General features: G+C 34.1%; 2 protein-coding genes across 9 annotated transcripts; one reads left to right on the top strand and one right to left on the bottom strand.

The window, feature by feature from the left end:
• Window positions 1-211: 211 nt before the first annotated feature.
• On the bottom strand, window positions 212-6,121 carry LOC139107174 (BTB/POZ domain-containing protein 10-like). Of its 7 annotated transcripts, XM_070664541.1 has the most exons (9): window positions 5,939-6,120; window positions 5,704-5,773; window positions 5,084-5,212; window positions 3,284-3,400; window positions 2,834-2,989; window positions 2,480-2,751; window positions 2,119-2,316; window positions 833-1,606; window positions 212-684 (listed from the first exon to the last, which is right to left on the bottom strand). In XM_070664541.1, exons 1-8 carry the CDS (start codon window positions 5,985-5,987, stop codon window positions 1,137-1,139), a joined length of 1,461 nt encoding a protein of 486 aa, XP_070520642.1. In that variant the 5' UTR covers window positions 5,988-6,120; the 3' UTR covers window positions 212-684; window positions 833-1,136. The 7 variants fall into 7 exon arrangements, with proteins under 7 accessions (XP_070520642.1, XP_070520646.1, XP_070520643.1 ...); XM_070664545.1 differs by lacking the exons at window positions 212-684; window positions 3,284-3,400 and having other exon boundaries at window positions 1,137-1,606; window positions 5,939-6,121; XM_070664542.1 differs by lacking the exons at window positions 212-684; window positions 5,704-5,773 and having other exon boundaries at window positions 1,137-1,606; window positions 5,935-6,119.
• Window positions 6,122-7,559: 1,438 nt separating this feature from the next.
• Window positions 7,560-12,807, top strand: LOC139106815 (TBC1 domain family member 25-like). Of its 2 annotated transcripts, none has more exons than XM_070663792.1 (10): window positions 7,560-8,060; window positions 8,208-8,325; window positions 8,434-8,543; window positions 8,647-8,742; window positions 8,825-8,990; window positions 9,318-10,017; window positions 10,152-10,539; window positions 10,639-10,953; window positions 11,048-11,458; window positions 11,568-12,807. In XM_070663792.1, exons 2-10 carry the CDS (start codon window positions 8,284-8,286, stop codon window positions 12,034-12,036), a joined length of 2,697 nt encoding a protein of 898 aa, XP_070519893.1. In that variant the 5' UTR covers window positions 7,560-8,060; window positions 8,208-8,283; the 3' UTR covers window positions 12,037-12,807. The 2 variants fall into 2 exon arrangements, with proteins under 2 accessions (XP_070519893.1, XP_070519894.1); XM_070663793.1 differs by having other exon boundaries at window positions 7,561-8,060; window positions 9,360-10,017.
• Window positions 12,808-13,616: the final 809 nt, after the last annotated feature.

Here is a 13,616-nt window from a genome sequence, read left to right as displayed (position 1 = left end):
AAGAATTTAAGTTTAATAAAAAAACTATAAACAGACCAAATAAGGTATTTTAAAACAACACTCAAAAACTCATGTAAATAGTGCTTAGTGATAAACTTGATATTAAGTTATCTATATATATCTATCTCACGAAACCCTTAAAAAAATTGTAGCAAAAAAAAAAAAGAGGTTTGAGGAATAAAAAGGGTAAAAATTTATTTATTGAGAAAAAAGTCGCGTATTTAATTTTATTTATTAATAGTATAAAACGGGAAAGACCGATGGTAGTAGAAGATGCGATAGTTATACATCGATCGTATTCGCAGTTACACGTACAAGTAAATCTATATATATTATAAACACTTATATACACAAAATTGCAAAAGATCACAATACGTTGTAACAAGAGATGCTAAATAAAATAATTCATTGTTTAATACAAGTCTTTTCTCTTGAACAAAGTTATACGTACCTTGATAAATCGTACGAAGATAAGACATTCAGATTATCAGTAATTAAAACCATTTTCGATAAACGTTTTTTTTTTTTTCCAAAGATAGACTCACATAAATCCGAGAACAAAATTGAGAAAAATAATCAAAACGTTGATTCGTGAAGACTGGAGTGCAAAGCGTCTTGATCCATTTTTCAAGAGATGTTCCGTTTTAATTAATATGATTGTACAAATCATATAATTTCAAATACCTAAAAAAAACTTGATGTAATTAGCAGTCAAATACCTCAAGTCTTATTCACGTAAAAAAAATTAATTTTCTTTAAATTTTTATCCAAGGATGAATCATTTTTTCTTAATTTAAGATCAAATAAATTCTGTAGCAAGAACGGAAATTACCTTATAAATAACCAATTTGCTTTCTTCTTTTTTAGCTTCAAAATTTTCGTATATAATTCTCTTCTTCTTAAGCTTCAACATTTTCAAATTTCAAAGTTGATATAATAATTCAATAAAATGCATTTCAGTCTTGTAAAAATCCAGTACACTCCGGTTTTCAGAATTCAGTTCTTATTCTTCGAGATAAAAACTATAATATTTTCTTTAAAAGCTTTTTTAGTAACTTTATGAATGTTTCTTTATAATTTTTTTCCAAGATATTTTTCAGAATTCCTAATTCACATCCTAATTTATTTCCTATCTTTTACAGTAGCTCGTCAGATGGTAGTGGACCCAAATCTTGATCCCCAGGTCCCATCGGTCCGTCTACATCAGCGTCAGAACCCATAGGAAGCCCAACAACTTCCCGTTGGGAAGCTGCTCCTGTAACCTCAGCAATTTGAAGTAGCATAGGATTTCCAGCAGCATCCAAAACAGGATCGGCTGTGGCTTCAGCCAGATTCGTCACTGATTTAGATTTAACGCATTGAAAGTCAACGTGACGACTCTTGGCTTCTTCTTTTTCCCAAGACATATGGATAAAGGGTCGTTGAACATAATTGTAGATGACTTCTGCACGACCACCGGCGCGTTTTTTCACTTTTTCTTTGTAAGTGGGATATCCTTCAATGCCCAAACGAATTTTTTTAAGCCCACGCTCCTTCATTACTTGCTTGGCCACGTCTCGATTCTCGATATATTTGAAAAAGCGGTACATTGCTGTACTATTAACAGCTAAAAATTAAGAAAAAAGTCAAATAAAGTCATTATACGTATACGTGTAACATAGTTTTCAAAAATTTAATTTAAAATATATTTCAATCTGTAAAAAAAATCGCACACAAACTCCAGATCACGTAAGTTCCAGGACTTCCTGAGTACGCAAGAGTTAAATATAAGATGTGCATTAAAGATATTAATATCACAAGCTACCTTGAGCATTTACTGTTGAAGAAAATTAGCGGAATTAATGGAGATAATGCCTTCAAAGACAAAGCTAATCAAGTTTGCATTGAACAGGATAAAGTTAACGCTTGTTGTATTTCATAACTAAAACTGTTGCACGTGTTTCCTTAAAGCTTTGGAAGCTTTGGTTACTTAAAACAAAATATACGAACTACGTGAAAAGTACGTATAACTTTTTACACGCGTTAACGTTTTATTAAAAAAATTTGCTCATTTTACATTTACGATAGAATTGATCATTTAATAAAATATTTTCAAACATAAAAGTTCTATGTACTTACTTTGAGAATATTCTTCTCCCATTTGTGGCGGATATTCCTCATCCCAATCGACAATATCGTCTTCGAGCAAGACAACAATATGACACTCGCGATCACCACGTCGTGCACTATTCACCATCAACGGCAAGATCAAATCTTCTAAAAACACTTCGAACTGACATCGTGCACCTTCATTTGACAATTCGTGTAGCAAGCCTCCTATAACAATAAACTTTTTATTTTTTTAATTCCTTAAAAATTTATTATTACTTTACGATCATTCTTTTTTTTTTTTCCCTATATATTATAATATAAGGGAGATAAAACAAATTCTTCATAAAATTGATTAAAAAAGAAATAAAAATTGTTTCCTTAGACTTACTGAGATTTTGGCATTTTACTGTGCTAGCATCAAATGGTACTAGCAAGTAGTCACAAGCTTCTCGTAATTCTTGAACGCTTACAGTCGGGGGACATCGAATTACTCCCCCTTTATAATATTCTAAGATAGCACGAAAAACACTGGCAGAAATACCATCGGCAACTTCATACTCTCCGCGTTCATTAGGTTGAGCATATTCCACGCCTGAACTAAACATACGACCTAGCATCGTATTAGGATGCGCTGTGAATAAAGCCGGATCAACGATAAATCTGAAACAAAGGCCACTGTATAGTAAATTAATTTTATTAAATTTATTTAATATTATTTATTTAAATTAAAAATATCTATTACCTAGTATTGTCAACAATGAGGGTAATTCTTTCATCACTAGCTGGTTGATTGCTAACCCCGGTTGCAGATGCTGTTGTAGATCCTCCCGCACTTGTAATATCCCTTGTGCTGCTTTGATTTTGACTTTGTTTGGTTATATTGACATTTGAACGAATTCTAAAAAAAAAATTATTTTTGTTAATGAGCATATATAATAATACATGTCGTTGATTTTAAAAAACTCTTTGGCATATAAAACGATATGATATTATCGCGACTTGTAAGACCTACCTTATAAATTGTGAAGCCGGGTAGCTCGAGTTTTGAGATTTGCAAACATTATAAGAAGAAAAGTATAATTGTTCAAAATAAATATATGGTTTAAATTTGTGCTTGTTGGAACAATTTTTCAGAATTTTTTAAAAACTACATTTTCAAAGTAATGAGCTTTTATCCGTTACGTGCATTTACCTGTTGATGGGAATGATTCTCGTGCCGTGCGAATTTCTGCCGGAACTGAAAGAATGCCGATCGCCACTGCTGTCCCTTTGTACCAGACAAGATTTCGGCTTCGATGAGCCACCACAACTATACATGCACAGAACAACCACATAATCTTATACTAATCGGCTACTAATACAAGCACCTATGATTTCTCTTATGCTACTTTATAAGAAATTTTATGGTTGCTTTTATAACATCTGACGTACTTATGTACATTTCGCAAAATGCAAATAGTGCAATTACGTTATAGCCAAATTCCCGTGATACAAGAGAACATTTATATCAAATATGTCTATATAAATATGGAAAATTGAACGTTATAGAAATAATTTTTTATAACATTTTATTTGGCACAGAGTTGATTTTTGTGTGCCATTATCATCGGAAAAAAATTATATTCTAAAAAAAAGTTTAATTTTTTTTATGCAACTACTGAAGATAATCAGAAAATGTCAATTCCAAAAAGATTGTACTATACATTTTTATTTTATATAAATACATATTTCAAGTATTCTAAAAATGTATAAAAATATTGGGAAATATACATTATATGTAATAACAGATTCTGATCTCTTCAAAATTAACATTTATATACATGTATACAGACATACATATAGACTATATATGTATATACACACAGGATGTTCCAAACAACATGTTGCTCTCGAAAACTGTGGGTAGGAAATTTTAATCGAAGTGATCTAGTCGACGTGCTCTCATCCCTCTCTTATGTAAATTTAAAAAATTTGTATTTTGACCATTATTAGATATAATGTAAAACAGTATGGAGCTAGAAACCAGAGTCGGCACCCCAACCATGGAACACTCTGTATATATAGAAATATTCTATTCTATAATAACGAGACTCTACATAAACAAGCAAAAAGTGCTGGCTTTTGCAAGTGTCTCTAATTTTTTTATAAAACAATCTATCATAAAAAATAAAAGCTTTTATATTAATGTTTTTATGCATAGAATTTTCAACTACATAGTAAAGTTTAATAATCAACAGAAATTGAAATAAAGACAAGAAGTAATAAAATTATATTTAAAATAAATTAATATTAAGAAAATGTATGATACGCAACATATCAAATACTAATTAAGGTTTCCATTTACTCATCTTTACTACCTCAGATTGTGACGTCGGATAAGAAGATTATTATGTATTTTCTTACATCTAACGTCGCAACCTAACCAGTATACCAGTATAAATAAACAAAAGGACCAAGACACAAATATTAACTTGAAAATTTAAACGTGCGTATTATGCATCCTCCTCATTTGTCACTTTAATTAATTTCTTTGCCAATTGGCAAAATGCATGTAAACTTTTATATACATATACATATATATGTATATATATGTATGTATATATTGTATGTATGTATGTATGTATGTATGTATGTATGTATGTATGTATGTATGTATGTATGTATGTAGGTATATATATATATAATTTGCATGCAAATGTAGGTATTTGAGCAAATCTAATTGTAAGTGCATGCTAAGAATTCTAAGACATTGTAGAAACTAGAGTCAAAGCTAATTTTCTTTTCATTTGCACAATAGCAGCTTTTAGCTTATTTCTGATAATAATCCTTACTTTAAGTATTAATGGCAAATGTCTTTGTTTTGTAATACATAAGGAAAATAGTATTGGGAAATGTGTACTGGCAAAAATCTAAATAAAAGTGATGATATTTCATATTTACCAATTTCTAAATTGATTGATAAAAGGAGACGTTATAGAATTTTGTGAATTACCTCAATCTGTTTTTGTTGTACACACGAATTCTTCCTCTTCCATCAGTTTCCTTATAATCAGTCTCTGTATCACTGCTGCTGTCTTGCATGTAATTGATGCGCTCTGATGGATTTGACATATTAAACCACCTGATAAAAATACATATATGTAGATGTGTGTGTGTGTGCGCGCGTTGCATTTTAAGTTGAACAGTAAAATATCTCAAAAACTGACTCCAGTGAAGAAAATTATTTTAGACCAAAGTTGTATAGTTTTAATTCTAACCTCAAAAATTATCTGATGTGCGTTTTATAAATTATGTATCTTTCTTACGATGTCGAGGTATGATTTATTTGTCGCTTGCATAAATTATTTATTCGACATAACGTACATAACGAGATCGAGCTGAATTCAATATTTTTTTAAATACATATTTATAAGGTACAAAAAATATAGTCAAAGAAGGAGGTGAGAAATGTGGGCATTTTCAAACGTGAGAAGATTGATCGACTTTTCAATCGTAATGTTCAACCTCGTGAAACTGTCCTTTAAAAGTGCCCTTCGGTACTTGATCGCTTGTCAAACGCAGTCAAACGTCAATGACACATCGCGCAATATGGCAGACAGTCGGGATACTTACGAGCTCGAGATCGAAAGGAGCCAGCCGAGCCGTTTTATAAACCTCCCTGTGGATTGGCAGATCTCCAGATCTTATGAATCAGCGGGATATATATACATATATGCATACATATATATATATATATATATATATATATATATATATATATATACACATACATACATACACACACGGGTTAACCCGGCGACGGTGATATATTTCCAATTACAAAGCGTATAACTACGTACATACTTACTACTATTGCCAAGTATGCCGAACCGCAACGATACTAGAACCCTGGCCATATATAAGAGTTTTCACATCAATGTCCAACGTTCACCTTTCTTCAGCGCTGTCGAATCGCGGGACGAGCGAGTCCTCCCCGCTTTTCGACTAACTGACCCTTTTAGCTGAACCAGCTGCACCGATCTGCACCAACTTTAACGGAGAGTGGCCCAGTGGTCGCAAATTTTAGACGGGCAACATACGCACATTAGGCACAATGCCGTGTCCGTGTGTACCCGTAGCGCCTGCTAATGCCTCGAACGCAGAGAGCCCAACTCGGAATCGCGGCTTCCACGCGTGCAGATATAGAGGCTCGTCCGTGTGAAGCAAGCGTTTCGGCTGCCGTCGGATAAAAGAAAAAGCCAGAGCTATACACTGTCTGTCCTTTTCTTTTTTAAAATAAAAGATTTTGTAATAATTTTATAATTTACTAAAAGAATCTATGCGCGCGTTATTTTTTAAAAGCTCGCAATTACAAACTACGAAAAGAAAATCATGTCTTACCAATCTGTATGAGTTTCAGCGGAGTTCTAAAGTTCTGCCGGTGACTGTAACATAAAATAAAACATATTAATGTAGATATGTTAACATTTAAATTAATGTAAAGATAAAGCTTTATTTTAATAAAGATTTTATTTAAAAAAATTAATTCTTACCTAAAAGTTGCTCCGCCGTGCGTGATACCCTTCCTGGTCCTCCTTCTCTTCTCAGGATGTCTGCGGAATGTCGGGTCGGTCCTTCCTTCGTGAGTCGCATGCTTTTTTTTTTTTTTTAGAAATTTCTTATTTAATTGTCTTTATTTCTTTTTATTTTAATTGTTATATTACATATGTTTTATGTATACTTATATATTTTTATATGCATATGCTTTAATATATATTACTTTCAGAGAAATGATGCTTTTTTTACAAATTTTTTATTTCATTGTCTTTATTTCTTTTTATTTTAATTGTTATATTACATATGTTTTATGTATACTTATATATTTTTATATGCATATACTTTAATATATATTACTTTCAGAGAAATAATGCTTTTTTTTACAATTTTATTATTTAATGAATTAAATAAGACAGCTGTCTTATTTCCTTGAATTAAAATACAGGCGCGCGCCTGTATACATATATTACATATATTTATTTGCAATAATATTATATTGCTTTAGGAGAAATGATGTGTAGGATGCATCAAAAATTTTTAACCACACCGGTTGTACTTGCAGAAAATATGAAAAGTATATACAACCGACAGTCCGCAGTCTGTTTAAGTGGGACGGAAAATTTTTGTTGCATTGTACATTAAAAACTTATATTACATTATACTTTAAAAATGTCGGACCGTACACAATTCGGTGACTCGGATTTCGTACTATTTAAAATTATTTAAGACTCCGCGATGTTACCGAGAAGCGGATCTGAGATATCTGCCGGCGACGCCACGAAAGAACAGGACAGACAGTGTATAGGTCTGGCCTGTTCTTCTATCCGACGGCAGCCGAAACGCTGGCTTCACACGGACGAGCCTCTATCTGTACGCGTGGAAGTCGCGATTTCGAGTTGGGCTCTCTGCATCTGAGACATTAGCAGGCGCTAAGGGCACACACGGACACGGCATTGTGCCTAGTGTGCGTATGTTGCCCGTCTAAAATCTGCGACCACTGCCGCCCAGTATACAGCTGGTGCACCACTCGGGTGTAGCTGCGCTCGGTAATTGTATAACTGATACCCGTAACTCGTCGTAACCTCGTCACCAGGTTATTTCATCGGCGTCATGACAGCGACGGTGACGTCGTGTAACGTCGAATATTGACGCCCGTCGACAGCCGGGGGAAGGGGGAGGAGCCGCGACGTCGTTCAAAACCCTGATACTCTCTGATCTCCAGGACCGCGTCAGGAACATGTTGATATTAACCGATTCCCAGGAGACCACCAGTTCTTCCGCGCCGACCATGTACTCTCGCCAAGGACATCTCGCAATTTTGAGCATATAATTAGGTGAATTAGAAAGCGAGCGTGTCCCCGCAATGAGAAGTACTTTCTCAAACTGCATATTGTATATCGGACGCGCACACATGCACGGTCTTGCTCTTCGAGGTGAGTAAAAGCATACCGAAGGTATAGGAAAATCTGACGGTAGATCGTTGGGCAAAAGTCGTTATATCGTTGCTTTGAAAAATGACATATTTGACAGTTCGATTTTTTGCCTAATTTAATTTATTAATAAAGATAATTGTTTGTAAGGACCATGATAGCTGAGGAGATATCCTGAGATATTATATTTATTTGGAAGAATATTAATATAAAATAAAGTAGCAATATGTTTGGCTGTCCTAGAGAAGCAGTACGTGTCAAAGTTAAGGTATATATACGCTGTTAATTATTGCCACACAAACTTTAAAACATACTGTATAATATTCTGTAAAATATTTTATATGTTATAAAAAACAAAATTAATTTTTTGATTTAGAAATGTGAAACTCGACATCAACCCGAATATCGCAAATTTAGCGTGGATCCCCAAATAACGTCAATAGAAGTGCTACAAAGTATACTTATAAAAGCTTTCGACATAAAAGGGTAAGTTATTTATTTGAGAGACGAGTAAAAAAAAATAAAAAAAAATATATCCATTTATGCAACATATCAGTGAAACGTTAGAATAATAGATCGCGTACTGTAGGGAGTTTACTGTTTCGTATCGAGCAATCGATGACTATGGATCCGAGACGTATCTCTTTTTACTCTCGGATTGGGACTTGGACGCTGCATTTATTAGGTATTTAAAACGTACAAAATGTAATTTTATTGTTAAATAAAAATTGTATTATTTCACCCAATATTATCGCGATGTTTTTTAGTGCATCAGAACCGTATCTTTATCTACAAGTGAACCTGAAGCCTTTCGGCGAAACTGGCGACTGTGAATGCTATTGGGAGCAAAATGCGCAGGAAGTATCGACACGGCAGCAGGAGACTGGGTTTCCTTACAAAACACCTAAGCTGCCAGGTCTCATAATGAATAAAGTAAGTCTCGTAATTTCGTCTTTGCTGATGCTCGACAATTACGGAAGACGAAAGAAAATTTTATAAAGGTTTTTTACGAAAGTATAAATTAGCAATATTTTTTTCTTTAATTAGATATCGCGTTGAATGTTTTTAATAACTAAATATCTTTTTAATAATTATAAAAAATAACACGCTGAAATATGGCTGCAACAAATCGTTAGGAGCCTTAAAGTCATTTTTTTATTTAGTTTTTAATTTTTGTATTACTTTTATAATTTTTTTTTCTTTTTTTATTTTTGAAATTATTTTATTATTTTTGTTTTTTTTTTATAATTATTATTACAGTTATCAGGTGTATCCAATTTCGCGTTTAATCTTTCGTCACAGATGGAAAGAACGCTGAATATGGTGCAACGTGCATTGGGCAATTTAGGCGAGGAATCATCACATCAGCAAAATATTCAGCCTCCAAGATCACCTTTGACCGACGCCGAGTTCCGTCAATTTCTAGATCCGATCGGCCAAGTGATACACTCTAAGGAATTAAGAGCAGTAATTTATTTTGGTGGAATCGAACCTAGCTTGCGGAAGGTGGTATGGAAACATATCTTGAACGTATATCCAGAGGGAATGTCGGGTCGCGAGAGGATGGATTATATGAAGAAAAAGGCGCAGGAATATCAGAATCTGCGTGAGCGGTGGCGGGTGCTAGTGCAAAAGGGACAAAATGTAGGCGATCTCGGTTACGTTACGAGTATGGTGAGAAAGGATGTTCTCAGAACAGACAGGCATCACAAGTTTTATGGCGGTTCGGATGATAATCAGAATATAGCGAGCCTCTTTAATATTTTAACGACGTACGCCTTAAATCATCCAAGTGTAAGTTACTGTCAAGGCATGAGCGATTTGGCTTCGCCCCTTCTCGTTACAATGCGGGACGAAGCACAGGCCTACATCTGCCTTTGTGCTCTCATGAGAAGATTGAAAGACAACTTTATGCTCGATGGCATTGCTATGACTACTAAATTTGCTCATCTTGCAGAAGGTAAATAATTATTTTTTAAAAAATAATTAAAATATATACATATATATTAAATATTTGACTCCTTTTCACGAAATTTTATTAAAATTAAAGGAGAACAGCAAGGAGCCTCTCCTTGTAAGATATTTTTTTTGCAGGTCTTCAACATTATGACCCCGATTTCTATGCATATTTGAAGTCTCATCAAGCAGACGATCTGCTTTTTTGTTATCGTTGGCTGTTACTCGAAATGAAACGTGAGTTTGCATTAGATGATGCACTTAGAATGCTCGAGGTTTTGTGGGCAGCTCTCCCAGCATCACCACCGATTGGCGAACTGAGTCTTGCTGAGGTGCCTTTTCCTCCTGCGTCACCGCCACCTAGTCCGAATGTGAAACATATCCGCGAAAATGCGTACACCAAGGTCTGTGCTATTAGACGACAAAGTTCCTCGGCTAGTATTGCTGCCAGTATGAGGCGGAAGGCTTTTAGTACCGAAGAATCAACTATACAAACATCTACTGAGATTAATGGAGAAACAAAAAGGTTTTTTATTTGTACAATTATCAATGCTTGAAATAATGTTTCGAACATTTTCTGTTTGCTAAAGTAAAACTATTTTTGTGTGCGTCTTTTTTTTTTTAGATCTAATTCACCGTATGAAGCATTCTCTGATTCAGAAAATGATTTGACCAACACCAAAAATAGAAAAAATAACGAATCGACAGAAAAGTGCCTAAGTACAGATTCTCTTCCTATTAAATCAAAATGTTCGAATCTTTTGGAATTGAAAGAAAAGTTATCTGCCCCTACGAAAGAACAAACTAGGAACAATGATCAAAATGACAACACCGGTGAAAAGAAATGTGCGCGAGTGGTGAAAAATTTGAATGAATTTTTAAACTTTACGAGTCTCAATCGTAGTAAAGTTACACCGAGCGATACTGAACCTGAGCTTAGGTAATCTTCACAGAAAATACTTTTTCTGAATCGAGATATTTGTGTATTTTTGCAAAGTTAGATGATTTGAAAGTATTATATTTTATTACCGTAGACGTGTTTCGAGCGAAAGCGGCGTCATTAGAGTGTTGAGAGATGAACCGAACTCACCAGACGATCCTACAGACTTTTTTCCGATGACCACATCAATGACTAGAGAGTTAAGACTAGAATTGGAATCGCTAGATCGACAAGTATTCGGACCTTCGTCGCCTAATGAATGTGACTGCGTATTATCGAAGAGAGAAACTGACTTATTAGAGAGTGAGACGGAGACAGAATTGGCGAGATGCAGCCCAGCAACGGACGTATTTGTATGGGAGAACCCTTTACATACTTTACAACAAAAACATCAACCTACGACTCCGGACGAGCAAGCGGAATTAGAATATGACGGTGAAATTTTGGAGGATCAAAACGGAATAAAATCTATTACACCAATCAGACTACTCAAACGTACCACTAGGTATGTGCACTGACATTTAATAATTCGTAGGATCGTAGCAGTCGCTTTTTTTTTTTATTTTATACTATTTTATATATTCACATATTACAGCAGTTTATTTTTATTTTAGATCTGAATCGGCATCAGACAGTGAAGGAACTGAAAGTTGGCATCAAAATGCACTTGCACCAGAAACTCCGATAAAACAGCATCAACAACAGCACCAAGAACAACAGCAATCCATACAAGAGCAATGTGAGGAAGCAACGGAATTGACTAACCTTATACCCGCGGGAACGAGTGAAGATCAGTTGGGAGAAAATTCATTGCCGCCACCGCACGAATTCGGTGGCGGTAATCCTTTTTTAATGTTCTTGTGCATCACTCTTCTGCTGCAACATCGGGACTTTGTAATGCGCAATCAAATGGATTATAATGAGATGGCGATGCATTTCGACAAGATGGTTCGTCGTCACAATGTGATCCGTGTACTTAATCAAGCACGTCAACTATTCGCCGGCTATCTTAGAAGACATTCCGTCACATCCTCCTCGGCCGGCTCGACTTCCTGTAACAAACCAGACTACATGAACGTGTAATTTTTCTCTCGATCAACGTTAAACATAGCATCAAATCATATATAATTTTACTATTCAGAATTACTTCATTGAATTATTTGAAATTAACAAAATTTAATATGTGGCACATATCACGGAAATTATATCGACAACTAGGATTTAAATAATTTAAAAAGATGCAGAATAATTCTTTTATGCTCTTCCGTTCATAATGCTCATGGGACGTTTATAAAAGTCACGTAGATTGTCTGAAATTGTATTGTACGAGCAGTATTTCTGATTAGTACGAACAATGTCTCTGATTAACTGTTCTATTTGTTTTATTTTCTGTTTTCGATATACAAATAAGATACTTTTCGAATAATCGAATAGGTATCATTTGCTGTAATATTAAAAATAATCAGAAAGTCAAGTGTGGCAGCGAATAAACAATCAGCGTGTAACGCAGGAAACAAATTTTTTTATGTATGAATAACTTTACAAAATAAATTAAAGAAAAAAGAAGTTGATCAGAGGCAACATTATCTAGGCTCGATCTCATTAGCAGTTAGGAAGAATAAATTTGATTAGGGGAGTTCGAGATACAACGATCGGAAGCACTTTTATCTGTAAATGAACTGTTCATGCAAAATATCATTCCATCGTGACGTAATGCACCCTCATGCACACTTGTCGACGAATATTTTTTTGCTTTGTCTTGGAATTAAATCCTAAACATAAGGCTTCTAATTTTTTAACTGAGGACTTCGCGTTGATTGCGAATTTAATGTAGGAATAAAAATTTATGGCACATTTTGGTGTTGTTCATTTATTTGTTAATAGATATTCAGCGTATTAGTTCTCCCTTTGATATAATTACAGGGTGGCAAAAATTTAGGAGCCTTATACATCTGGATGGTGATCATACTCGAATGCGAAATTTGTAAGATACACTCATACTTATTGTAGCAACTGACTTTTTGTTCTCAAACAGTATACTTAAGAACAAATAGTGCATTTAATTTTACCGCTGACAATGAACTTTTTATTTGTTAAATTTGCCTTATTTGATTTATTTTATTTTTATTTTGCTGTGTTTTATTTTATTTTGCTTAATTTAATTTAATTTATGTTATATAATGTTTTTGTTATTAAAAAAATACATTTACAATTAAATAAATAAGATTTAATTTTTAATTACAATTGAATTAAAATGGTATTTTCATTATTTGCACATTTAAATTACCGAGAAATTAAAAATAAACGAGTTAACTAACTCGTCAATCTCAGGGTTTCGGCGGGAATCGTCCGAAATCGTCCGAAAAGTATCAAGATGCATTAGGAGTTTAGGAGGAGTAAAGGTGGCACGGCGAAGGCCATAATTTTACTCTCGTGATTGGTTCATGTTGACCAACTCAACTTGCTAGTTCGTATTTTTTGGGTTGGTCAACATGAACTAATCACGAGCGAGCAAATTAGGTTGGTTAACATGAGTCAATCACGAGCGAGCAAAACTGGCGCCGCGAAAACCCTGAAATTGACGGGTTAGTCAACTCGTTTATTTTTAATTTCTCGTGTATTTTAATAGGCGCATGATTAAATCACCGTTTTTATATCGAATA

The sequence above is a fragment of the Cardiocondyla obscurior genome, linkage group LG12, assembly GCF_019399895.1.
Source record: "Cardiocondyla obscurior isolate alpha-2009 linkage group LG12, Cobs3.1, whole genome shotgun sequence".
NCBI classification, from domain to species: Eukaryota; Metazoa; Arthropoda; class Insecta; order Hymenoptera; family Formicidae; genus Cardiocondyla; species Cardiocondyla obscurior.
The sequence above is the reverse complement of the archived record's forward strand: the minus strand, read 5'-3'. Positions and strand labels throughout refer to the sequence as shown.